This window comes from Antennarius striatus, chromosome 7 (genome assembly GCF_040054535.1).
Source record: "Antennarius striatus isolate MH-2024 chromosome 7, ASM4005453v1, whole genome shotgun sequence".
Taxonomy (NCBI): Eukaryota; Metazoa; Chordata; class Actinopteri; order Lophiiformes; family Antennariidae; genus Antennarius; species Antennarius striatus.
The window spans coordinates 14,295,734-14,322,915 of NC_090782.1; the positions used below are offsets into that span (position 1 = coordinate 14,295,734).

General features: G+C 40.6%; 1 protein-coding gene across 3 annotated transcripts; it reads left to right on the plus strand.

Moving 5' to 3' along the window:
- LOC137599196 (importin-13-like) lies at nt 1-26,572 on the plus strand. 3 transcript variants are annotated; one of them, XM_068319970.1, is made up of 23 exons: nt 1-24; nt 2,617-2,703; nt 7,702-7,827; nt 7,913-8,269; nt 8,641-8,894; nt 12,104-12,244; nt 12,599-12,740; nt 13,275-13,441; nt 14,897-15,017; nt 15,632-15,779; nt 15,916-16,097; nt 16,325-16,351; nt 16,552-16,686; nt 18,076-18,228; nt 18,704-18,784; nt 18,901-19,038; nt 19,330-19,426; nt 21,225-21,277; nt 23,611-23,677; nt 23,848-23,906; nt 24,001-24,090; nt 24,219-24,400; nt 24,510-26,572. In XM_068319970.1, the coding sequence occupies exons 2-23, from the start codon at nt 2,635-2,637 to the stop codon at nt 24,604-24,606; spliced, it is 2,886 nt and encodes a 961-aa protein (XP_068176071.1). In that variant the 5' UTR covers nt 1-24; nt 2,617-2,634; the 3' UTR covers nt 24,607-26,572. The 3 variants fall into 3 exon arrangements, 2 of the variants coding, with proteins under 2 accessions (XP_068176071.1, XP_068176070.1); XM_068319969.1 differs by lacking the exon at nt 1-24 and adding an exon at nt 2,058-2,169; XR_011036761.1 differs by lacking the exons at nt 1-24; nt 24,001-24,090; nt 24,219-24,400; nt 24,510-26,572 and adding an exon at nt 2,058-2,169 and having other exon boundaries at nt 23,107-23,677.
- Nucleotides 26,573-27,182: the final 610 nt, after the last annotated feature.

Consider the following 27,182-nt stretch of genomic DNA (forward strand, 5'->3'; position numbering starts at 1 on the left):
GATGGTTGTGGATTCTTGACTGAGGTACGTTTTGTAATGAATGACTCAGTAAATTTTAAGAAGCTATTGTTTCATTTTGTATGTTAGATAGATACTGTGGATAGATAGACAGACAGATAAACAGATAGACAGATAGACTGATAGATATACTTTAGTGATCCAAACTCGGAAATTCATATTCATGAGACCATCTCTTATAAACGACACAGCAATGTGGATGTTTTTGTTGGACCACAGTTTAGATTGCTTTACTTGACCTCAAACAGTTGATCAACCTGAACAAAGCTGGTTTTAAATGCAGGAGAAAGTCTTGGGAATAGTCATATATATATGGGAAGACTGACAACTGAACTATTACACCTACACCTATTACACAAACACCCGAGCGACCACCTTGGTTGCCTTTCACACAGAAGTCTGAGTGATATTTTTGAAATTACCTGACAATAAATCATGACATGTACCACAGCTGTTTACATTCAGGCCTTTAATTATATTCATGCTGTTGTTGTTGTTTTTTTAAAAAGATCATATTATGGGAATTAATTTATAGCAAGTAGTCTTGATGACTTATAGTGTTAGCATTATTAATTAACCCCAATCCCAGTTTTCACAGTGTAGCTGTGGGGAAAGTGAATTTGATATACCAATTCTCTGTCTGTTTGAGTCTAGTAGTTAGTCATGACAAAAATTCAAGTCCAGCCACTCCAGAGGACCCACAGAACCAAACCTATCATTCTTCGGGGGTTTTACTGTAATTGAAGTTCTTCATCAGTCCACTTCGGGGCGCTGCTCCTCTTTAATTTATTTTCCTCCTGCCTAACAAACTGGTCTCTTGGTGAGGCGGTGGACACAACTATGAAGCAGTATTTCTCTTGAGGATATGGATTCAGTGAGGACTCTTGTCAGCCAACACCCCACCATTGTTCCATCTACCTCCATCATCTGCCTATGAATGCTGTTGTTAAAAGAAAAATCCATCGTATTAAAAGTGAAAGTTGAAGAGAATGGACTTCTTCGCGTATTTCACGTTACCTGGCGGCTGCCATGAATTATTTTCATCATCACAGAGCAGCCTGTTGACCTTTGCACCGCGGCACTAGTGTTCATCTGTTGATTCGTTAGTACTCTGTAGCTAATGTGCTATATATTGTGGGTTTATATGGCTCTATGGTTGATTCCACTAGGGTTTTATTCTATCGTTTCGTTTAACGTTGCTATACTTGACCTAGTACAGTATACTCCACCCAGTGGCTTCATGGTTGACGTTATTGTTATTGTTGTTTGTGTTTTCTTTATGATCTTTATTATAACTGTTATTATAAATGTTACATACATACATTTCCAATATTTTTTCCATGTTTTACATCCATGTTTCCAGATGATATTAATTTTCTTCAGTAACTCTCCGGGTTCTCCGGCTTCCTCCCACCTCCAAAAGCATGCGCTTCAGGTTGATTGGCCGGTCCCAAATTGCCCGTAGGAGTGTGTGTGTGTGTGTGTGTGTGCATGGTTGTCCGTCTTTGTATGTGGCTCCTCGGTGCACTGGCGTCTTGCCCGGAGTGTCCCCCACCTCACGCCCTAAGCCAGCAGAGTTAGGCTCCAGCTCCCCGTGACCCGCTACGGCGGATAAAGCGGCAGCAGATGAATGAATGAAAAACTTTTCATCCTGTAGAGAGGGTATTTAACTTATCTACTCATTCATTCATTGATTCGCATTCATTCATTTTCCGAACCGTTTATTACACTGTCGCGGGTCACGGTGGTTGCTGGAGCATATCCTAGTGGTCTTATGGGCATCTGGCGGGGAGACGTCAGCAGCACGTTTAAATGAGTGGGACGGTGAACTTGTGTGTTATAATAAAGTATCTATCAATCTATCAATCAATCTATCTATTTTGTTTGTTTGTGTTTAATCTCACCTCTTGCTTTCATGTACTATGTTGTGGTTGTGCTTTGTAAAATATAAAAAATATCAAACTAATGGTAATAATACACGAAAGTACTATTCTCCTAATTTTGTGACTTTGCATTCCGTGACCAGTTGCCATGAGATGCCAATATTTCCCACATCACTTGAATGCAGCGAATAGCTCCCGATGACGGAGCAGAGGCAGAAAAGCGGCAGGGAGCTGCCAGCATCGTCTCAAACCGTCGGCAGACAGAAAGGTGGAAAAACCTTGGTCCGTTAGACAGGCTAGATGTAATATAGGATGCTGGCATTCTTTTGATATTGGTTTTGCCATGTGAAAATTAGTATATCTGTATCGCTTGGTTGCATTTGACCCCGGAGTAGCGTCATGTTGCATGCATTGCTTCGTTAGCTAGTTTGCCTAGCCTAGTGTCGTTAGCCGCTGCTATAGTATTTTTCTGTATTGTAGATTAGCGCCAGCTAGCTTCCTCCCAAGTGAGCTAACGCTAGCTTGCCGGCTCGTAGCTTCTGTCGTCATACTCGTGACCAAAATGTGATGCTGTACAGCTAGAGTTTTCTCACACATTGAAGATATTACTGTCAAAATACATTTACTTAATGTGTAACGTCACTGTCTATGAAGGGAAGTTCACTGAGGGGCCGTTCCCTCCTGAATGTTTTGCTCCTCTTGAATCACTTGACAGCTCCATCTCAGCGGAGATATGGAGACGCCGGGGAGGATAGTAGCCACACCGGACGCCCTGGACTTCACCGTGGAAAACGTAGAGAAGGTGGGCTTTGACAGCAGTTTATTACTTCATACATTTTTGGTGTGAATATCAAAGAAGTGGTAACTTTACAGATGGTTAACTGGAGCATCAAAGCAGTGTCTCTTTGATACCGCATAACAAAGCAAGTTATTTTTTATTGAATTTACCTAAAGAGAATCTTGGTGTGTTGTCATCCCGGAATTAAACGCATGTATTCTTCTCTTTTTAAATCAGTCCTCAATGACGATTAATGTTCAATTTAAACTAGTAGATTAGAACATTATTACAGATTTTACCCCACACATTCTTCATTACTGTATGTTTCTAAGGGTTTTGTTTCGCTGTGTTTGTATGGATGCTTTCTTTAGCAGTGTTGTTGTGATGAATCTCCCAGCCTGGTGGTCACTGACTTAATGGGTGGGGAGACAATGGTAAGGATGGAGAGAGAGAAAGATAGCCTCTCTTGTGCGAGAGTGAAGTCGATGTGAGGAGATGGATTGGGGGATGAGGGGTGGGACAGGGTCGATGTCTGTGAAAGAGCCAGCAAAGAAAGAGGCGGGGGTGAGCAGAGGTTGACAATGCGACAGAAATGATTAGAAGCAGGTTTGAGGGAGAGAAGCACATTCCTGTGGGGCAGAAGGCTTGTCCTGATGCTGTGTCGTCTGGTGGTGTAATAAAAGAGTAAGAAGAATGTCAAACAGTGACGATCTTCTGATAAATCTATTGATGTTTTATGGCTGCCGCTGAAGACAGTGCCGGTCTGTTATCAGTTTGGCGTGGTCATTTGGCTAGTAAATAATTCATTATGATGTATTAACATATGCTTTTAATAGCGTGTTCTACAGCAATATAGATTTGCAAGGACATTTCTATATGTACATTTTTTTTCTCGCATCCAGTTATAAAAGCATGTCATCTACATTGGAATTGGAAACCATCCCTCCCAAAATACCTCCAGTAAGCACGTAATCTGAGCAACTCATCAGATATACAGTACACACAGTACAATTTCATTATTTGAAACAGGAGATGCTTCCAATGAGAAAATGTTATTGCAATGGATTCAACATTATTCAAAAAATATGTGCATATAAATGTAATGCATATGTATTTTTACACAATACTCTGACTTTCGAGCAGATCTCAAAGCAACACGATACTGAAGAATATTTTTATTGGTGGATTGTCATTTAACGTGTGTTTTCTGATCCTCTGACATCTCTCCTTCTATGAGAGGTACAGCTCCATCAGTAATCTCATTAACTAATGAAACATGACAAATGGCATTTGAAGCATCATCTCCCATGAATGCCATGATCTCTTTTGTAATAAAACAGCAACTGAGGAGATACCGATTCAACTATAGACTCAGCTATACGTACTTGGATATTGTATTTAGAATTCTGTCCATATTTAAATTCTTGCCTATTATGTATTGGAATGATAAGGTTGTGCTCATGTTATACGTTATTCACACACGGTTCTATTCATTTAATTAAGAAGTAAGATAGATGTCTTCAAAATGTAAATGTACTCATCATGTCAAATTAGTATCTGTGGATGCTTTTCTCAAGGGATGTAGGTGTCAATGGTAAATCTATTATCCTCTCTGCTAGTATCAGCAGCACATAACATACATACCACCAGCAGACTCACAGTTGTGCTTCTTAACAGAAGGTCACATTGCACTTCCCACAAAATGATGAGAGTGAAATCAGTTGTGAAAAGATTGAAACAAGAAGGACCAGAAGTGCAGAGTTGCAGCTGTTCTATGGTAGCACGAGGTTTATTGTATAGATGGTGGTGAAGATGAGGGTCCCTTGCCTAATATTTGTATGTGTGTCGCAGAAGGGATCTCATTGTTCCAAGTTGATCTGCGAAACAATGCACAACGTTGTCACCATCTTTGTGTGTACAATGAATGGGTACATATAGTGCCTTCCCTTCCCTTCCCTCTTGATTACAATTGGCCTCATCCAGAGTCACTGTTCACTGAGCAAGTGGCTAGCATGCGAAATTCAGAGTGCTACCTTTGGTGTGGTATGGTATAATGTCATTTGGTGTTTCAGCCCCAAGACAAATAACTTCTGCAACCCTAGAAATAAGCACAGCACTGGGTCAACATGTACATTTTCGTTCTTTCAGGAGTGCGTAGCTCCCAGTGAATTTTTATTCCTATCTAATGTTACGTTTTATATGTCAAGTGCTGGATTTATATTGAGTAGTTTCAAGCCAGGGAAATTCTTCAGCTGCCAGTTGACGTTGAATATATCATAGCAGAGACACAAATTAATGACATCATGTATTATGGATTTTTTTTTTTGGTGTGTGGAGAGGATACTTCAGACTGAAAAAAGTGATTCTGATGACTGTTACCTTTCAGCTCTTGACAAATAAACACAGGATAATCTGTTCATGCACATTAATACAATGAATGCTTTCCTCAGTGTGTGCACTTGTAAACTGTTCTTGAAAATACTATGTGTTTAGTCATGTGTGTCCACCTTGTCCAACTTCTGTTGTTTTGCCTTCACTCAATTTTCATGCCTTACAGAAAGGATGACACAAGCTCATCACTATTAATTCTTAAATTTTTGCTTTTGTTGCCTCAGAGAAGATTTTGTATATCATTTGATTCAGTGACTGCAGGTGGTGGGTTTTTATAATTAAATTGTTTTAAATGAGATTGTTTTCCTCAACAAGATTTTCTTGGTAATACACTCAATACAAGGGTTTACTGTTAATGCACCTTTATCACTGCTGGCAACATGTTATTCTTAATTTCTTTCTTGGCTGTGTGCTGTCAACAACCACCCGCACACACTCTGACATAAACTATTATTCATTGTTCCCTCATTAATCATCGTTCCTTTGCATGTTTTCTGTTCTCACAATTATAGCATGGTGTCAGAGTGATTGGTTGTGATGGTTCCTTCTACACAGCATCAGCACTGCCCTCCCATCACACACATTACCTGTGTGTTAACACAGTTTCTAAAGTCATGTTCAGAGTGTGTCAGTATGTATAGAATAATGCATTCAGTCGTCATAATAATGTGGAGGAGTGATTTCTGTGTTCTTTTTAAACATAAGGACTGACCCATTTTAAATCTGGTTGCCTTTATCTACATCTACTGCCCTGCACATATTTGTTACTTTTCCTTTGTCTGACTTGCAATGAATTTGTCCTTCATGTTCTATTAAGTAGTACTGTTATTTGTTGACACCGCTCAGAACTACAGTACCATGCAGTTTTGTGTACACCAGCTTTAGTAAATCTGCTGCTACATATCAGAGTCGGTGGGGAAATGTTTTTGAACTGAGCGTCGTTTTTGACTTGTGTCCATCTTCCCTTCCGCCTCCCATTGGAAAGTGATTGTAGAAGCTAATAACCTATGACAGTGTTAGCCAAGAGTGTGTCATTCTCAGGTGAAGCCAGGTGCCGCTATCCATGGTTGCAAGCAGCTTAATCTGAAAGTAACACGACTGTCCTGGGAATGACGAATGTTTGTTTTTTTTAAATCCCAATTAGCAGCAGGGAATTATTGTTAATTTTTTAGGATGACTACTGAATGCTGGTTATGATTTGTAGCAGAAGGAAGGTGTTGAATTTTTGTGAGAAGATTAAAGCCACAAAATGAGAGAACTGTTTTGTGCCTCATCCTCTGATATAAACAGGAATGACAGTCGCGTTCAGACACGGTGCTGTTGGGGATTGGAAAAGGAGCAATGTGTGATCACACAGCCTTATTGATCTACTGCTCCTTTGAACTCGAATATCACAACAGCTTTTCCGAAAAGAAATTGCCAGGTTGCACCAAAATGCCACGTTCATATTTTAGTGGTTATTTCACGCAGATTTTCCAACATCAATCAGTTCAAATTGAAAAACAGCCTATTTTTGTACATTATGTGCTTTTTGGTAGATGTTAGAAAAAGCTTTGAACATTAGTAACTGCTCCTGTATCAGATTTATTCACAAAATACATATAATGATGCACTACTCTCTGCTAACAATCAGCTCATTAACACCCAGCCAGTCTTACCCAGATTTTTTCATAATATGCAGAGGCATAATTGTGTTTCAGCATGGCAGACAGTGAGAAAAAAATCCACCTGAGACTCTCTGGTTCCAGTGGGCATGGAGTCTTATTGATGTTCCTCCTCGCAGCTGCCTCATCAGATTCTGTGACCTATAAGAGTTTGGTCACAGAATATTTCATCCTCCCTTGTTCGAGAGTCTGTATGTCTCTGATGAGGGAATGAGAAAAAAATGTAGATTTTGGACGAACACTGGAATGATGATCATGGAGAGCTGAAGGATGGAATGAAACCTGATCAACCCTGAAAACAAAAAGAATGAAATAAAAAGGGAGAGGAGAGAATGACTGTCGGTGGAGGAAGTGATGTGAGCATGCTTCAGGGGTAACAGAAAGGATCACAAGCTTGCTGAATAGATTTCTTTCTGTGTTTCCTGTCAGTAGTGCTGGCTGCCAGCATTTTTAGTTCAGTGAGCATGTATAGTACATGTGTGCTTATGCGTTTTGTTATGAGACAAAGAGAAAACGGAATTTTTTGCAGAGTAGTGCCTAAACCCCTCTTCTGGCACTGCCTGGATTAGAAGTATTGAGTAATTAATGCTTTTTCCCCCCTTTCTTTTATTTCTCTTTCAAATTCATCCTTTATCTCTTTGTTCTTTGGCTTCCCTTATCTTGTTCTCCCTCTTCTCAAGTGCTCACATTACCCAGAGCTGTAGAGAGTTGTAAAAAGCAATGTTTTCAGTTCGTTGCTTTCTTTGTTGTTATGGTTTTTGCGATAAACACTACCATGTGTCTACAAGTTTACCTCTTGTCTTTCTAGGGGGAAATCAGCTCTCTCTTCCAAAAAAGAGCTCAAATGAGTGAATTTGTCTTCTTTCAGCTGCTCTGTCTTCTCTGTCACCTACGTCTGTAAATGCACGGAGGGCAGTTCTTGTGGAAGGTTTTTACTTTTGTCTCTTGTCCTTCTTCTCTTTTCAAGGCACTCCACCAGCTGTACTATGATCCCAATATAGAAAACAAGAATCTGGCCCAGAAATGGCTAATGCAGGCCCAAGTCTCTCCCCAGGCCTGGCAGTTCTGCTGGGCCCTACTGAACCCAGATAAGGTACAGTCTACACAATGGACACATTAATGGGCTCACATTATAAAACGTTTTGTGCTATGTGCTTACGTTACATCATTTGTCACAGGTGCCAGAGATTCAGTATTTTGGTGCCAGTGCACTTCACACCAAGATCTCCCGCTACTGGTCGGACATCCCCACAGACCAGTACGAGTCTCTGAAGACCCAGCTGTTCTCCCAGATTGCTTGCTTCTCCTCTGGCTCCAAGATGGTTCTCACGCGGCTGTGTGTGGCACTCGCCTCTCTTGCACTCAACACAATGCCTGAGGCTTGGCCTGGTGCGGTGGCGGAGATGGTGCGAGTGTTTCAGGAGGAGGGGGGAGGGGTTGATGGACGGGCACGCTGCTTAGCGTTATTGGAGTTGCTCACTGTCCTGCCTGAGGAGTTCCAAACCAGCCGTCTGCCGCAGTACCGAAAAGGACAGGTATGTCGTCCTCCAGGTTTTCACAGGAGTGGTGTCCCCCAGTCCAGTTTTATTAGGATTCCTTTATTAATTTAGATTTCAAACCACAATGAATGATTTTACACATAACAGGCTATTTCATTCTGGCAAGCAATTTACATAACTTCTTGCCTGAAAGACAAGTGAAATGTTTGAAATGTTTGGCCTTTTTTTAGTAAATTAATCTTAAAAATACCCCCCAAATTTTTTCCCAAAATGTGAAAGTATTGCTTAAAACACATAATGTCATCAGTACAGAGAAACTTAAGATGAGTTTACTTATAATGCACAGCAACATGCCACACATGACAGATACACTAGCGGTCTAAACCTCATTATCCTCCTCCCTCTAGGTTCGGGGTGCCCTTGGCCGAGAGTGGGGGTCAGTGTGTCCCTTACTGCAGCAACTACTGCGAAGGACAGATAGTCCCGCAGCAGTGAAGGCTCGCGTGCTGCGCTGCCTGTCATCGTGGGTGCTGCTGGACGTACCCCTCAGCGAGAGCGAAGACTTGGTGCATGACTGCTTCAGTGCCCTGCCTGACCCAGAGCTCTTTGACACAGCAGTCGAGGCAATAGTGAACGCCATCTCACAACCCGACTCCCAAAGGTGTGTACCCACACTAACACAACAACAACTACATGAAACGTCTGACTAACGCTACCAGTGTAAATCTTGTCATAGTTTTGACTGGAGAACTTGCACTTCTGCAAATATTGATTAAGATGCAAAAGGTGGGGAAATTGACAGAAAGAGGACCGTAAAAAGAAAGATGAATTATCCAAGTGCAGGAAACAGACAGGTTGGGCACTGGAAGGGCATCAGCGAGAGAGGGAGGGAAGGAGGGAAGGATACAGGGCAAGCTGACAGCCAAGGGCAGGAGAGCAACATTTGCCGGTTGGCTAATGTTGCTATGGTTACATAGCAGGGTAGAGATGTCATCATGCCCCGGTTGATTCAGACATGCAAGGCGCCCATTGCATCTCCCCTTGAGAAAGGGGTGGGAGGGATGCAGTGAGGCGTAAGTAAGGAGGCAATCAAAGGTGTAAAAGTGCGTAACAATAAAATGCTTTATTCATTGCACTGTTTTTAATACAAGAGGGTTCCAGACCTGAGAAGTTAACACACTCTTCCATAATGAAGAGCAGATGGTGGAGAGTTGAATGATGGCAGTGGAGTTACAGGTAGAATAGCCTCAGCATGTGTTGCTGAGCTCGTAATAGATGGAGTGTGTCAGTATGTGATGGGATTTTATTGGTTATTTCAGCTATCTTCAAAATTCAATTTTTTTGAAAATATAATTTCCTTCCTTTCTCTTGTTTTGTGTCACACTGATCACAGACTTGGGTGTGTCATAGCTTCCTAAACATCTTGACCGTCTCATTACTCATGTCTCTCAGGACGCACTTGGTGCTGAATTCTTTGACATTGTGGGTTGTGACTTGTCTACCTGCAGTATAAACTGTTTATGTTTGTGCCTGTAGGAGATGGAAATAATATCAATTTATTCAAAATTGTGGTGGAAAGGTTTTCTCTTCATCTCCTCTACTGTAGGTGTTCATAACCCACTTCATTAATCTGGAGGCTCTGCTGTCTGTTTATTCTTTATCTCTTCTTCTCCTGTGCCTCAGATTCTTTGTGCCGTCTCTTTCCCCTTTCCCTACTCTCACCATCAGTACTAAACCTTCCTCCCTGTCTCCCGTTCTCACACTCTGTTTAAACACATTACAGTCAACTCATTTGGGGGGATGCTATTGGTCCAGCTGCATCCTGTTGCTAGGCAACCCATTTCCCCTGTCTCTGAGAGTTGCAGTAATTGCAGAGGGGATCAGAGGTGGGGGAATTGGAGGGGGCTTGATAAAAGGAGGAGTCACGAAGGAGGTAGAAAGTGTATAACAGCAGGACAGGGAGTTAAAGAGAGGACTGGAATGTATGGGTTAGAGGAGAGGAGACTGCTGCAGACAGTCTCAAAGGAATCTCTACAATGCTATCTCTTGTGAGGGAAATGTTGAAACACATACAAATTCATTCTGCCTTTTCAGTCAAACCACATACACACCAAGTCTTCTCCTAAGAGTACAAAAAAGTACATGACCTGCATTTGCAAAGCTCCTAGTTAAAAATTAATGATTTTCTGAGTGCATGAGTGCAATCTGCCACTCACATGTACACACATAGAGACACTCACTCGGAGTAAATTGCATTCGGTCCTGATGTTGCTCTCACAGGGCTACTGAGCCTGGCAAACACACAGGATGTAGGCCGACACAAACACGCACGCGCACGCACGCACACACACACACACACACACACGTATGGGTTTATCAGGTACAGGCCAGGTTCAAACAAAGGAGTGGATTTCCCATCAGAGAGGACTGAGTCAGCGTGTGTTGGACGGAACTTGGCTTCATAATATAGAACCATGGATTCATTTCCTGGGTTTTTAAGGCACCCTGAGGGAAAACAGAACAATAAATTCTTCCCAGGACCATTGGATTTTAACCTGTAAACCAGTGGATGGATATCAATGTCAGTTTTTGTGGCCACTTTGTTTGGCAGGTATGGTCCAATAAGGGCTTAAATTGATGTTGGTAAAATCTGTCACTTAATTAATTCAGTGTTTGATGGACAGATAATTTATTCGCTGCATTTTAATAAAATCAATACTCATGAGCGTAAGCAATCAAAAATGTTGATTGGATTTCTGTATTTTCTCACCCTGCTTAGTTGATGAGTTGGGTAAAACTATCAACAGATGAATTGATAATGGAACAATAATTCATTCAATACCAAATTAGACCCTCATAATGTAGAGCAGTTATCAATTATCAATGAAGTGTAAGGATTTGCTGCTTTTTTTCACTTTTATGAAAGAAATGAAATGTTTGGGTTTTGGACAGTTGGTTGGGCAGAAGAAACAATTTGATGATGTGACGATCAGGGAAAGTTTGATGCACATATTTGATAATTTTTTGGAATTCTATAAAAAAAACATCAATTAATATTCAAAACAATTAGTATTTGCAGCCTAAATGTAGAAACAGCCGCTCTTCTTTTTCATATGTTTTTGTTTTTAGTTTCTTTTCAACATTGGTGAAATCACAACCTCACTGTGTACTTGATGAATATTCATGGTTTTTTGGACCCACGTCCTCATTGATGTTCATGAAAGATGAAGCACCTCCTGTGTACCACAGAACCCCTGCTGGGACTGACACACATTATATGTGTGTGTCACAAATGGGTTGCATTTGTGACACACACACACACACACACACACACACACACACACACACACACACACACACACACACACACACACACACACACACACACACTCATGCAAGCTCCCCGTCTCCAAATGTCACCCTTTCTCTTGCCGTCATTAAGGCTGACAGGAGGATGTTGTCTGATGCTGTCACATGACGAGATCCAAGGCTGTGTGTGTGTGTGTGTGTGTGTGTGTGTGTGTGTGTGTGTGTGTGTGTGTGTGTGTGTTCAGAGTTCAGAGTGAACTATAAATGGCTGAGATAGCAGGAAGGGGACTGAATAGTAACTGACAGCAGCAGCACAGCTCTGAGCAGGATCTTTGAATAGATTTTCTGGTTCCCTGGTAGATGTGTGGGTTTTTAGAGGGTGGGTGTGCTGGATCAGAGGTTGGACTGACTTGAATTCCGATTTGATGTGAAATAAATATTTTCTTGAGAAGGAGCGAGAAATAACGTCAACCTAGCTGCACGTCAGTTTTCTATACAAATGAATTGGATTCTTGCCAGTAAATTCTCCTATCTCTGTGTTGACCTTTTCTTTGGTTACAGATATGTGAACACTTTGCTGAAACTGGTTCCTCAAGTGCTCGCCCTCCAGGAGCAGCTCAGAGAGGCGGTTCAAAATGGAGACATGGAGACCTGCCATGGTATCTGTCGTATTGCTGTTACACTGGGAGAAAACCACTCAAGGTGTGTTTTTTTTTCCAGCTGGCCTTTATCTGTGAACAGATTTTATCACATTAACTCAGTGACATTTAAAAAGCCCCAAATCTCCTAAAAGTGCTCTACAATCTGTACAGCATGATTGTATATCGTTAAAGTATCAGTTCAGTTGAAGAAAAACTTAATAAAATTTAAAAAAACTTAACAGTGTTGTTTTTATATCATTGCAAAAATACTTCTTTGTAAAAGAGCCTACTTTCTTAGAGAAACATTCTCCCAAACAGAACTGTCTCTCTTTCTGTCCTGTTTTACAATCATCTTCTCTCGGGAGGTGCCAGATGACATTGTTTCTCCTTCACATCTGCTCTTCTGTCTGTTCAGGACTCTGTTGGAGCAGGTCGACCACTGGCAGAGCTTCCTGGCTTTAGTCAACATGATAATGTTTTGTACAGGCATCCCCGGCCACTACCCAGTCAATGAGACCACCAGCTCACTCACACTCACCTTCTGGTACACTCTACAAGTAAGGCAATATAATGTATCCTATATTTTGCTGTAAATGTAATGTTAAAGTAGCACATAAAAGATATTATATAGGTACAGTATATTTTAATGCTGGTATTATTTTTCTTTATCCTCATCCTTGCTGTGTTAAATGAGTCTGCATAGAAATATTTGTTCATCGGAGTTTGGCAAGGCTCAGTAGCAGCTTGTTTGAAAACGTCAACTGTAGATGGATAGTACAAAAGTACTCAAGTAGTCTGGCTCCCAGCGCTTTTTGTCCACGGATTTAAAGTAATAAAAATTGACACCTCTTCTGAAAACATTTCCTCCTTGTCTTCTACTCTATCTAGCATATTTTATTCATAAGATTGTGCAGCAATCTGTTCTTTTGTAAGAGGTAATTATTCATTTGGTTGGTTTGTCAGGGAGAAATCAGTGATCAGTTCCATAAAAGTATAAATTTATTTAACCTTTTAGACTGTGTGTACAGTAATGATGCTAATATTTTTTCCCTGTTCCATGACATATTTGTTCATCCTTCTTCTATCCTCAGGATGAAATAATGTCATTTGAGTCAGAAAAGCAGGGAGTTTATCTGCAGGTCTACAGGCCAGTGTATTTCCAGCTAGTGGATGTTCTGCTGCACAAAGCGCAGTTCCCTTCAGACCATGAATACTCATCCTGGTCTTCTGATGAGAAAGAGCAATTCAGGATCTACAGGTATGTGTTTGTCTATTGTATATACATATAAGTGTTAAGGGCTCCGATGCTGAAAGTACAGGTAGTCCTCAACCTACAAACATAATTAGTGCCGAGAGGATAATTAATTGTAATCAAAATTAATGAGAGGTTAATCATAAGTTGAATTGTTGGTAACTCGTTATTTATTCAATTTCAATATATAATTGTCATTTGAGTTCATTGTAATGTCATTACTATTCTAAATACAAAAGTATTATTCCATGAAACTTAACAAAAAAAATAACAGGACATAAAAACAATACATAATAAAATACTGTGGTACCGTGATAAAACTTTTCCATCTGAATCTGCGGAATCAATTTTCTCCTCGGGGTGTAGAGGTTAAACCAAGCTATAAGCCAGTGAGGTATTCCATTTCACTGACGTGAGTGATGCACTCATGGGCTTCCTGGTAATCGACACACCACTTTGTGCTTGATTCTGGTTTTTCATTAAATTTCTCAGTTAACTCGACCAATAGTTAACATCAAATAGCAGCGTTCAGTGGTTAATGCAGAAAATCTAACCCGACCAACATTTGTTCCTACATCATTTAGTTCCTAAAGGGGAACAACCACATCAATAATTTAAAAAATTATGACATAACAGGCTGTTACAGAGTTTTCTTACGGGTAGCCTATAGTCTTCATTACTGGCTCTAACTTTCAACCTTACCCAAATGGCCAGCAGTCTTGATGCTTGTGAATGTCCCTATCCACATAAATACAACAGGAAAACCACACGAAGTCCGACATCAGAGCAAATTGTTCACTTCCCTTCAGTTTCATATTTGCCTAGTTATTTTTACATGATGTGAAATCTGAATCTATGGGGTGTTAATGTTACGCTCCTCAGCATGGGTTGTGGCAGAAAGGGTAACTGCAGTAGTTGAACATGGCAGCGCGCAGTTAGTCGTATTTATAAATGTTTGTAAGTTGAATGTTAGCATCTTGAGGACTATCTATGTCCTTTGAAAGACAATCTTTGTTTTCCAGTTCTAAGATTCTAAATATTAGAAAAACAATTTGCAGTGCAGTACCTACCCAGCCAAAGACAATAGCAGACTACCCTGGAAATTTGAGAAATATAATGTTTTGTAAATTCACATGCTAGCCTGAAATATTTTCAAATATATCAGGATAGAAAATGATGGCATTCACCACCAACAAACTATGCATACTGTATTGTTATAAGCTCAAAGCCAAGGTAGCATGACATAAATGTAGTAATATTTCTATCATAAATTTATTGTCACAGCTCCATACATATTTCAGTGACTTTATAAATGTTTCAGAACCCCACAGGGTGTTTGCTTAGCATATGATTGTACCTTTCTCCTGCAGATCCTTACTGGACTGGCAGAGGGCAAAAGCATTCATAAATACAGATAATGTGCAAAAGTTTTTTGCCTCTAAAATATGTCTTTGCCTTCAGGGTGGATATTTCAGACACACTCATGTACGTATATGAGATGCTGGGAGCAGAGCTGCTCAGTAACCTGTATGATAAACTAGGGAGACTGTTGACAAATACAGAGCAACCCACATCATGGCAGGTGAGTAAGACACGCAAATGTGAATCATACCTTGTGTTTTTCACTTATCAGTGAAGCTAATCTGGAAAAGCCATGCGTTTGTTAGGCAGCATTAACATTGGACTGGATGGAAAATGATGATTCGATCTGATCAGTCTAGTTTTTCCTTGTTCTAGAGAGATGGGTACATCAGGGTCAGAAGAGAGACAGATGAAGTGATGTACCCATCATGCCTCATGCCTACCGTACCAGCTTGTGGTGTAGATATGACCTGCTAATCAGGGAACTTGGTAAATTTATTGTCACACACGGATTGGCCACCACAGAGTCCAGACCTTACCCCTTTGAGAATTTTTTGGAATGTATTGGGGAACCCTAAATACAATGTCCAGATTCTCCCATCATCATTGGGGTTACACTATCAATATGTTGTTCAGTGTGAACAAACAAAGAGAGAGTGTAGAAGCTGCTCTAGATCTAACAAACCAGTTTAAGTGTAGATTTCAGTTTGCAATCAAGAATGTGAACATTAACGTGAAAAAAAAATTATCAAGATGAGTTAATGTGTGTTACATGATTTGAAATGGTGATGTTTGTGTGTTGAGAAAATGCACTGATGCATTTTCCTCCTCTAGCACACTGAGGCCTTGCTGTATGGCTTCCAGTCCATAGCAGAGACGATAGACGTGAACTACTCTGATGTCATACCAGGCCTGATAGGACTCATCCCAAGAATTAGCATCAACAATGTCCAACTAGCAGACACGGTGATGTTCACTATAGGTGAGTCAAGGTTCGTTAAAAGGACCACAGCACAGGTCAAGAACAAACCAACAAATTTAATGTGATTTCAGGAGAGTTCAGACCCAATGACGGGGATCCTGTTTTACATTCAGTGTTTGAACTGTTTTCTAACCAGGTGCTTTGGCTGAATGGTTAGCGGACCACCCAGTGATGCTCAGCAGTGTTTTGCCTCTGGTGCTGCAGGCTTTAGGGAACCCAGACCTTTCTGTCTCTTCTGTCTCTACACTCAAGAAAATCTGTAGGGAGTGTAAATATGACCTACCACCCTACGCAACCAACATAGTAGCAGTCTCTCAGGTTTGTGCATGCACAGAAACCTATTTTGTAATGTGCCGTTGCAGTTAATCAAGCAAGAAAACTAGTAAGAAATCATTTTGAGATAATTTTTTTGTGTTCCTGCTTATAAGAAACAATTTTTAGTCTTTGAAATAATATCAGTTGACATTTTGGAGTTGTTTGTTATTGCTCTCCTTGGTTGTGCTTTTAATTGACTTCTGCTGTCACTCTGACTCTTGTCTCTCAAGGAGGTGCTTATAAAGCAGATCCACAAGGTCAGTGTGTTCTCCCTTACACTTACTTTATTTTTATTTTTTTATTATTTAAATCAAGAACAAGTGTGACATGTTTGCAGCCTATAGTCTAAAAATTAGATGTTGTGTTGTGTGAAATATCTATGTGGTATCATTATAAATGCCAGTGTTAAGCTCACTGCCTGCACTCAAGCTAAACATATGATCATCTTTTCTTGCAGACGAGTCAGTGTATGTGGCTGATGCAGGCTCTTGGCTTCCTGCTCTCTGCTCTCCCTGTGGAGGACATCTTGAGAAATCTTCACTCTCTAATCACCCCGTACATTCAACAACTGGAGAAGCTTGCAGATGAAACGGTGCATACACTGACCAACATTAAGCAGTACACAAAAAGCAGTTGGACTCCAGCCAACAGGAGCAGGCCATGTGTCTGTGTGGTGTCACTGCAGTGGAACATTTCTCTGCGGGACCAGATTGGATTTTAACTTTGCACCATAGGCTAGTGACTCACATGGAAATAGAAAATACACCCTTTCTTTTCTTATGCAAACACAAGATGAAAATATGAACATTTCAACACAGACACACTTACAATATGTCATATTTATATTCTGAAGAAATTTCATGACTGGTAGAGCCTGGGGTGTCAGATCCTCATGCTAGATGGTACAAATGCAAAAAAAAAAAAACTGCTAAAAAATATACATTTGTTACCTACTGTATGAGAATCAGTTGCATTTCTCCTGATCCCTTGTTCTAGAATCAGTAAATCTACTGAATGGGGTGAATAACGATGTCAGATGAGATGAAGTTTTTCCTTTCTCTCCTCGTCTCTCTGTCCCTGTATCATACACACACACACGCAAGCACACATAGTCACACAAGTGTCTCATCTATTCTCTCTCGCTTGTTCCATCTCTTTTTTTAATTCTTTGTAGCTTTGTGATGTATTAGCATTACATCAGACTAAGAAGTAAGGTTCTGGGTCTGTAGCCTAACAAAGAGTGGCACCTAGTGGGGAGTCCTTCTGATAATTTTACATCAGGGATGAACGATCACAATATCTGATGGGACTGAATGTAAACACTGATGACGACACCCTGAGGCCACACACTGTTCTTGTTGTAGGGTAAAGGCTTTACTATTAAAACTTCCACTCTGTTCTTCCTGTTGAATCACCACTGAGGCACAACAATGATTAAGCCCTGCCTGTGAATCCCTTAATTAATCATTTTTACCTGGGGGAGGGGTGTGTATTGATGCATGCTGATAAGAAAGATGGTATGAGAAGGAGCCATTACTTTCTTTGACGGGTTGCTGAATTTTAATTTTTTTTAAACTGGGAGTGAGATTGAAAATGATATAGCTAGCGATAATTTTGTTGACTGATTAAACTAGCAGTTGTTCTGGGTGTACCTCATGTCCTGGCCAAAGTCATCAAGGGTCGGCTCCCTCCCAACACCCCCCTGCCGAGGAGTTGTAGAGAAAATGAATGAATTTATTAGTTATTATTATTAATAATATTATTATTATAATTCGCATCATTAACTTGATTTATTCAATAATTTTCTTGATAAATGCCCCACACACACACACCCAAAAACCAGGCTGTCTTAAGACCATATTCTATGTTGATTCTTAGGATAAACAATGCCATTCAAATAAAAATAACCCAATCAGACATTGGGGGTTCTGTGTATAGGTGAAAACAATAATTGTTTTATGTTGCTTTTCTTTTTTTTCAGCCCAATCCCTCCAATAAATTAGCAATCATCCACATTTTGGGGCTCCTGTCCAACCTCTTCACTACACTCGACATCAGCAAGCAGGACGATGAGTCGGCAGACAGCTCAGCACCGCCTGTAAAAACATCTCCACCTCCACCTGGACCAAACCCAGTCAGTCACACACACACACACCACACACACACACACACACACACACACACACACACACACACACACACACCATCACTGTTATTAGTGAGGTTGGTTGTTTTGAATATGAAGCAGGATTCATGAATTTTAATGGATATTGGTTAATAAAATCAAGCATGTCCAATTTAAAGACTGCCAATACGAAGTAGTACACGTTGTTAAATGCAGTGGAGCGCATAAGGCTTCCAGCAGCAGTGTGATGTCTTTACAATTGTCCTCCCACAGACACACACCACTGCACAAAGCATCGACTACTTTCAGCTGGAGTGGTGGTGTGGCCAGTGGGAAATTTGTGTTCTGTCACTCAACCATGACCATCATGCATCATCCTGCCAATAAGCAAGCACCCATGAGTGAATTGTTATTCTCAAATGCTGCTGCTACTTTATCAGTGTCCATTTTTCCTCTTTAAATGAGGTGAATTTGTGTTTCGCAGGTGGTGGTGGTTTTGCAGCAAGTGTTTGCTCTCATACAGACGGTACTCAGTAAGTGGCTCAATGACTCGCAGGTTGTGGAGGTGAGTCTGTGATATATGCTCTCCCATGTTATCAGACTTCTGCTTTTGTCAGAAGGCATTCCACATGATCATAACCGGCAGAATGTGGGTAGAATAAATGTTGTCTTGTCCCTCAGGCTGTGTGTGCCATCTTTGAAAAGTCGGTGAAGACTCTGCTCCATGACTTTGCTCCCATGGTATCTCAGCTTAGTGAGATGCTTGGGCAGATGTATAGTACAATTCCCCAGGCCTCAGCCCTTGACCTCACACGACAGGTACGTGCTCACACGTGTGTGCATGCACATAGAGAAGAAAAAACACTGCTCGCACTACTGATTTTGTTTTCTCACTGCCCTAAACAACCAAATGTCATTTACAGTATGACTGATTCAGTTAAAATACGCTAGTCTGGGTTCTGTATAATGAGATGACCTGGAGAACAAGTTTTCATCAGTAACATCAGGTTTCTGTATTGCCTGGGAATGTATACAGTGGTTTGATGGTAAATTTTTTGTGTGTGTAAATCCTGCGTAATGAGGGTCTCATGTGAAGTCATGCTGTTTCAGATGGTGCACATCTTTGCAAGTGAAACGGACCACTTCCCACCCATCAAGGCTCTATTTGAGCTGGTTACCTCGGTAACACTGTCTATCTTCCAACAAGGTAGGGGTCCAGGAGAGGCGAGAGTGTGAAGACTGTGAAATGTGTATGGTCAAATCAGTGCTGCATCCTTCTAATATTCTTGATGATACTCGATTTCACAAAAATTCAAAGTAAAAAAGATTGACAGTAGAAACATTTGTAGAAATAAAATAAAACAATGGGTTCAAAAAAATAGTATGTCCCATACGTTACGGTGATGCCTTCCTGTTACCTACTACAAGTGTAGGTGAAGTGTGACATACTGTTGCATTTTCAGATAATGTTGGGGAAACAAATGATAAATGATCAAATGTTTGAGGTCATGTGACAGGTGACCTATAGACATGTGCCCTCATTCCTCAGACAAAGTGGTTTTTCTGATGAATGTGTTGAAATATCTTCTTGATAACTTCTTGCCCTGCTTATTTTATCTTTTTAAATTCATTTGTGTGAGTGTATTGTTTCCATGTTTAGCTGCAATGATAATGACTAGATTTAAAAGATGTTTGAAGTTGAAATCTACATGTTTTACTCCATGACTGGCTTTGATTTTCTGATTTTTCACTCAACATTAGCTGAACAAGACTGAGGTTATATTCTTTTTTCCACCTATGGATTTAGGTTTAGGGTGCTTGTACCAGCTCTGTGTGCACTTCCCTTTTCCTTTGTGTTGTCCCCCCTTTCCTCGACTTTCCTGCTTTACCTGGTTAAGTAATGGCTGCCTCACCTCCTGCCTCTAAACTCTTTTTTTTAGCAGGGGTCTTTCAGTTGACAGTATCTGTACAAGATAAGTCACAACAGAGACCACTAGCTTATTCAGTTGGCTGACATATAATATAGCAAGGCATGCCAGCTTAATGCAGCTGCAGCCATTGCTGTTCTTGGATTAGAGTGGGCCTCTCCATCACAGCCCTCTGAATAAGGCCTGTCTTCTCTTAGGGGTTGTGTGTGGATCATGGCTGGAGGGGGGTATATAGCAGGAAACTTGTTTGGAGTCTGGGAACAGCTAAAGCTGGGCGCTTACTACAGACGCTTGCATGTTTCAAGTTTTCTGTTGGAGTCCATCCAACATCAATCTTCAGGAGATAAACCATGTTTGAAAGTCAGGAATCTAAATGTAGATTCTTCACTTTAGAAGATTCTACAGGAAATGTGTGTTTAATCGTCCATCATTAACAATCTGTTACACTTCTAAAATTTCCTGTAGTCTGTGTCCAGCATAAGGGAGGTAGTGGTATGAGAACCTATCCTGATCTTTGTGTGTGATCCATTCTGGTGGTTATAGGTTCACCTTTGAGCAAAGGGGGTCTCATTGACCAGCCTGAATTGACTCGTAGAGAAACCTCCTCCCCTGAGGCAATAGTTTCAGTCTGAGAGGAACTGTGTATGTGATCATGTTGATACCCACTGTGCCTCATGGGAGGGAGGTATAAGGATGGGGTGGGAGGGTTTCCTCCAAACTGTAACAGTAACAGAGGTGCCTCCTGGGTTCCCACTCCAAACCCACTTTGGTTTCTTTAGGTTTGTTCTTTTTCTCTCGTTACTTCTTTCGTTTTTCTCTCCAAACAGACCCATGTCTTTGTCTTCTGCCTGTTTTTTTGTTTTTGGTTGGTCTGTTCTTCCAAGACTCTGTCAAAGCTTCATATGCCCCCCTCCCCTCTCTCCCCTTTGTTCCTTACTCACGTGTGAATTATTTCAATGAAATACTTTTGAGTTCTCTTTTATTTCCACATGACTGTTAAATCTATTCAGTTGCTGTTTGTATATTATTCTTATTCTCTTTTATGATTTGTTAAGTTTCATCTTTATTATATTTTAGGACCCAGGGATCATCCTGATATTGTTGATTCATTTATGCAACTCCAAGCTCAGGTGTGTTTTTGGTTTCTTATTTCATTCACTTTGGGTTTCTCTCTCTTTCTCTGTTATTTTTCTAATTTCTCCCTGTTTCTCTGTCTTCCTCTCCCTCTACCTTTATCTGTCCTTTATTACCGGACCCTAAGGTGTCCCATCACATAGGCCAGGCAGAGGAATGAAACATGAGAGGAATGTTTGAAAAGGAGACATACGTCTCTCCTCAAACGCTTTTGATTTTAACAGTCACCACACCACACAAAGGATAAGTTCACGTAGGGTCAGATATGCCTGTTTCAGCGTACAGCATGTGTATTATACTTAGTCTTACACGTTTAACATTCTAGCTAGGAATACTCTAGAAATCATGTACGGCCTCTGAATCTCTCACCGGTGTCGGAATGTGGATATGGATTTTAGTGCTGTCATAACTACAACATACAGTGCCTTGCAAAAGTATTGGCCCCTTCAAGAACTTTTTGACATTTTGCCACATTTTGGGGTTAAAACTTAAAGATAACAAACTAAAAATATTTTTGAAGAATCAACAACATGTGAGACACAATTGTGAAGTGGAACCAAATTTATAAACTTTTTTTATTGCATTTACAAATGTAGCCACAATAGGACACAAGCCAGTGTCTTATTGTGCCAGCCAAGCCCGGATAAATACAGAGGGTTGCTTCAGAAAGGGCATCCGGCGTAAAACTTTTGCCAAATCAAACATGCGAATCAAACCTATGACTTCCATACGGGATCGGTCGAGGCCCGGGTTAACAACGACCGCCATCGGTGCTGTTAACCTACAGGGTGCCGGTGGAAATTGGACTACTGTTCGTCGAAGAAAGAGAGGAGGAAAGTGTGATCGTAGGAAGAGAGAGAAGAGGAACGCCAAGAGTATAGGACTGAGAGTAGGGACGTTGAATTTTTACAAATAAAAAAGTGAAAAGTAGGACGTGTAAAAATATTGGCCCCTGTTCTCTCAGCTCAGCCAAACGACTCCAGAAGTTCCCTGATGACTTCTGAATGATCCAATGTTGACCTAAATGACAACAATGACAGAGTTCACCTGTGTGTCATTTGGTCTCACATTTGCACATCCTACCTTTCAGTTTTTTATTTGTAAACACAATATAAAATGTTGAATAAATTTGGTTCCACTTCATGATTGTGTCTCACATGTTGCTGATTCTTAAAAAAATATTTTCAGTTTGTTAGCTTTAAGTTTGAAGCCTGAAATGTGGCAAAATGTCAAAAAGGGCTTGGGGGTCACTATATATAGTTACTACATGTTTTTTATGAACCTGTTACCACACTGAAATTAAAGATTTCATGAAACTAAAATGTCAAAAAATTCCCACGGACACTGAGAGAGACATGTAATCCTCTATGAATACCCATATTAATTTGTGACACTGCTCAAAAGGCTGCTTGGATTAGCAAAATAATCACTGGTGGACACACTTGGTATAAAAATCCGTAATTCTAATCACATATTTAAACGTAATCATTTTGCCTCTTATCTGTAAAGTCAACACGAGGGCACATTTGTGCTTTACATAGACATCAGCACAGTCAGAGCTCTAGATTAAATATTTCAGCTGATGCAGCATTCTTGGGGAGATGATGTAACAGAGTCGATATCAGCTTTGTGTTCCCAGGTGACTGGTAAGTTTCTGAGCCAAGTCCTCTTCTGAAGTCATTCCAGCCCAGAGCCAATCAAAGCCCAAATGAATTAATATTCAGTTAATATTAATCAGTTCAGACAAATTGGCTGATGGCTCCTCTGTTTTATATTTTCGTCTTCTGTGTTCATTCTTCTTCCTTTGTTTTCTATCTTTGGATAGATCTGACCTCCATCTTTCTCCCTCTCCCTCTCTCCTCCATCCTGAATGAGTTCATTATTATGAGATGAGTTGTATTTATCTTTATCTGCACATATTGATTACTTACATACTTCTGTTGCATATTCAGTCCAGTCAAGCAAAAACAAGGAAAAGTAATATTTCAAGTATAATTAATTTCAAGAAACACAACCATCATTGCCTTTAGTTTGGCTTAAGTTTCCAATGATTTCAAAGTTTGAGTTTTTGCAGTTTGTTTGTTACCTGCTGAGTTCTGCATTGGAGGATCTCTGTATGAGTTTGGATTTAGTGTTTCTTAAACAGATGGCCTGGTAGGCAGATCTGTTCTAAGTCCTGTGTTAAAGTCAGATCTGGCTACCAGGCTGAGTGGGTAGTGATGATAGTAATATTTTAAAGGATCTTCTGTAGTCAAGTGTGGAGAAACGGTGCCGATCGAGTAGGGCCTTTCAGAACTTACTTTGTTTAATGCCTTTATCTGCATCTTAGGCCCTCAAACGGAAGCCCGATTTATTCTTGTCTGAGACTCTTGATGTGAAAGCAGTGTTCCACTGTGGTAAGTTTTCACAGTGTTTACATAAACACACACCCCTACACTGTGTTGTTGGTTTTTTTGGTTCTATCTCTACAAAATTTGTGTCTCTCAGTTCAGAGTACAAACTGTAAATGTTTAACACTGTCATCTGTTAGCTAATTCGCCTTTAAAACTCCCTCTTTCCCTTCCAGGAATTCTGTCGTTGAAATTCCCTGAGGCTCCAACAGTCAAGTCAACATGCTTTTTTTTTGTAAGTGCACAAAAAGAAACTTGTTGTAAATGTTGCATGGATATTTTACGGTTCTGCTTTAGACATCCTGATTGTCTCTGTGTTTGTGCTGCAGACTGAGCTGTTACCTAACTGCTCAGACGTCCCAACGTTGGCCAGAGTGGTGCAGGAGGATGGGAAGTTGCTGATCCAAGCCGTGCTCGAGGTGTGGAACACAACATCACAAATTTAAACCCCACACAGGTTTCATCGCTTCTGTGTTACCACAGTCGGCTACAAGCTTATTTTAATTAAATCCCTGCTGTCATCGTTTTTTTCTCCGCCCTCTCTCAGGGCATTGGGGGCGGGACGTCTCGGAACCTCATGGACCAGTTTGCAGAAGTGCTTTTTAGTCTGAACAAGCATTGCTTCTCTCTGCTCACTGTGTGGTTGAAGGAGGCGCTGCAGCCTCCCGGCTTCCCGTCATCACGCGTCACAGCTGAACAGAAAGACAACTTCTCGCATCAGATACTCAGGTAACACTGAGGGACATCTGTTTATAAGCCTGTTGTATAATGAGTTCATCCACCGGATTTTTTCGCTTTTATACCACCTGATTGAATTTGTCCTCTTTACTGTGTACAGAGAGCGGGTGAACAAAAGGAGGGTGAAGGACATAGTGAAGGAGTTCACACTATTGTGCAGAGGGCTCCATGGTACAGAGTACGCCGCTGAATACTGAAACTATACTCCTGAACTCTCACCTAACCGTGACCTCTGCCCTCAGAGCAAAACCGCTAGATGCCACAACAATACAGTTCTCACAAAGCCCATCAATGAAGGTATCACAAAATGATTGTAATGATAACCTGTCCCGCCACAAGACAAGACATGGAACCATTACGTCACAGACCTGCTATTGGATTAATGGAAAAACATTGCATCCCTGGTGGCTTGGAGGAGGCTTTCTTCTCTGCCCTATTTTGTTTTCTGTTGGAAGATTGTTTCTTACCCTACCTCCCTCCCTCCTCTCTCCTTTTATTCAGAGGTATTTTATTTTGAAGAGCATCGAGCAGCACTCCGAGCATGCTCCCTCAGGCCTCCGATTGCTGTCTTGTTTGGCCTGTCTAGATCTTCCTGTGGTTCCTAGGCTGTTTTCTGTAATGAGCATCTTTATGAAATGGTAGTGGTACCGTACGTAGCAACTTGACATGTTTCAAAATAAATTAAATATGTAAATGTACATGTATACACGTATAGAAAGATAGTGGTTGTCAGTCCTGCTGCTGCTAATGGGAAGAAAGAAGGACCAATGTAATGACAGGATACTACAGAGTAATGGATATGAATATGATAGATATTTACACCCAATCATGCCTCTATGTTCTCTGCTCTTTCCAAAATATCATAAAATGTTTTATGAATTGGTCCTTTTTTTTGTTATATGTGCCTATTTCAAGTATGTGTCGAGAGACTCAGAAAAATCTCCTCATTGGACTGAAAGCGTCTGCTTTGCTACCCAACCCTCTGTGTCCAGGGCTGCACTTCATCTCCATACATTAACACACAGTCATGCTGCAGTCTAATGTAGGGAGTGGTTTTGATGGACCGGTCCCTCGGCAGGACTGCCCAGAGAGGAGGCTGGGATAAAAAAGGAATCGTGGTAGCTGGCAGTGAGAAAACGGCACAGAATACTACCTGGTAGTTTGGTAGGAAGAATTGAGGCCATGGACTGCTTAGTAACTGTAGTCGTGCAAAAATATTAACCAGGTTGTGCATATTAACAATTATTGCTGAACATTTCTGTGTATTTGAGTGACTGCGTGTGCTCATACCTGTGGGTATGAAAGATTTTGTGTGTGTGTTTGTGTGTGTGTTTGTGTGTACACAGATGTATCTTTTTCCACTTGTTCAGTGCACTTATATTGGACCTACAGTACATATACATAACTTGCTCCTATATTTTAAACAAAGAGACCATTCATTTCTTCTGACCACAGTCACACACACTCTACCTTAAAGACTGGCTGGGCCTGTCCAGTATGTATCACTTCTGCACCATCTGGAATCACCAGTCAATGATAGTCACTGACTCGTATCTATCTGTTCTTAATATCAACTACTGCTCTTAGCAAAATACTCGTGAACGAGCCCCCCAAGTCCTTACATCCATCTGGTCACTGCCTTGGAGAGGACTGAGAGAGATTGGAGAACTCTCACAAAATACAAGATTTTTAGAAAGTACTTCAATGTTTGCAGCAAGACTCAGTGGTTATGTGGCGACTGTAAAATACAACCCAATGCATTCAAATGTACTCAGTGGTCTCTGATGAACTTTGTCTCAGTCTAACCCTTCTGTCTTATCCGAGGTGCCTGCAGACATGTAGCATGTATGTGTTTTGTGGGGAGGGAGGTGGAAGGTGTTCAGGGGACAGATGTGAGACTATACAGAAATATGTGAATCTAGACAGAGAGGTGAGGCAGGAATCAGATCTGTCATCCTGCCTCCTGGTCTGAATTGATCTGTGAATTTGGTTGTTCAACACTGATCCTCTGTGTCGTGGTCTCAGTTTTAAGTGGGAAATTTAAATGGTTGTCACAATTTATAGAAAGAGTAGTACGTGAAGGTTGGGATGAAGGTATGAAATGTACATTGTTTTTTTGTACCTTGGCTTTAATTTATTAAATCTATCTAAGGTTGCAGCTCCTTTTGTGTTTTGGAGTCAATTTATTTTTTCAACACCTCCTGTTCATATAACCTGAAGATAAAACATCTGTAAGAGAATAAAGTCAAATACTAGTGTGACTAAAGTTCATGTAGGAACATTTCAAAGAAAGGTTTTCATTGTGGTTTGGTGTGTATGTGTGGGTTGGTTTTTTAAAAAAATTTTTACATCATCCAGTTTTAGAAATTTATGAACCCAGAAGCAATTCTTTTTCACCCCTTATTAAAAATGTATTATTCATAAAGATTTGATTTAATTAAAAGCTGATTGCAATAACCAAAATCAATCAAGAATATGCCAGCTGAGATAGGCTCCATCTCCCATGACCCGCTACGGCGGATGAAGCAGTAGAAAATGAATGAATGAAGACTATATTGAATTTTTAATTACAGCAGATTTCATTCACATTCCACACATTAATACTGACCTTTCAACAGTTCAGTATTTAATACTGATAAGTAGGTACCTGTGCCATGTTTCACCAGATTCAGCTATCTGTCCACTTTGATGACATAATTAAAGGACTACCAAGTTTAGCAAAGATTTAAAGACAAGACCATTCGATCCACCCACCCAACCAGACTTTTGCAGC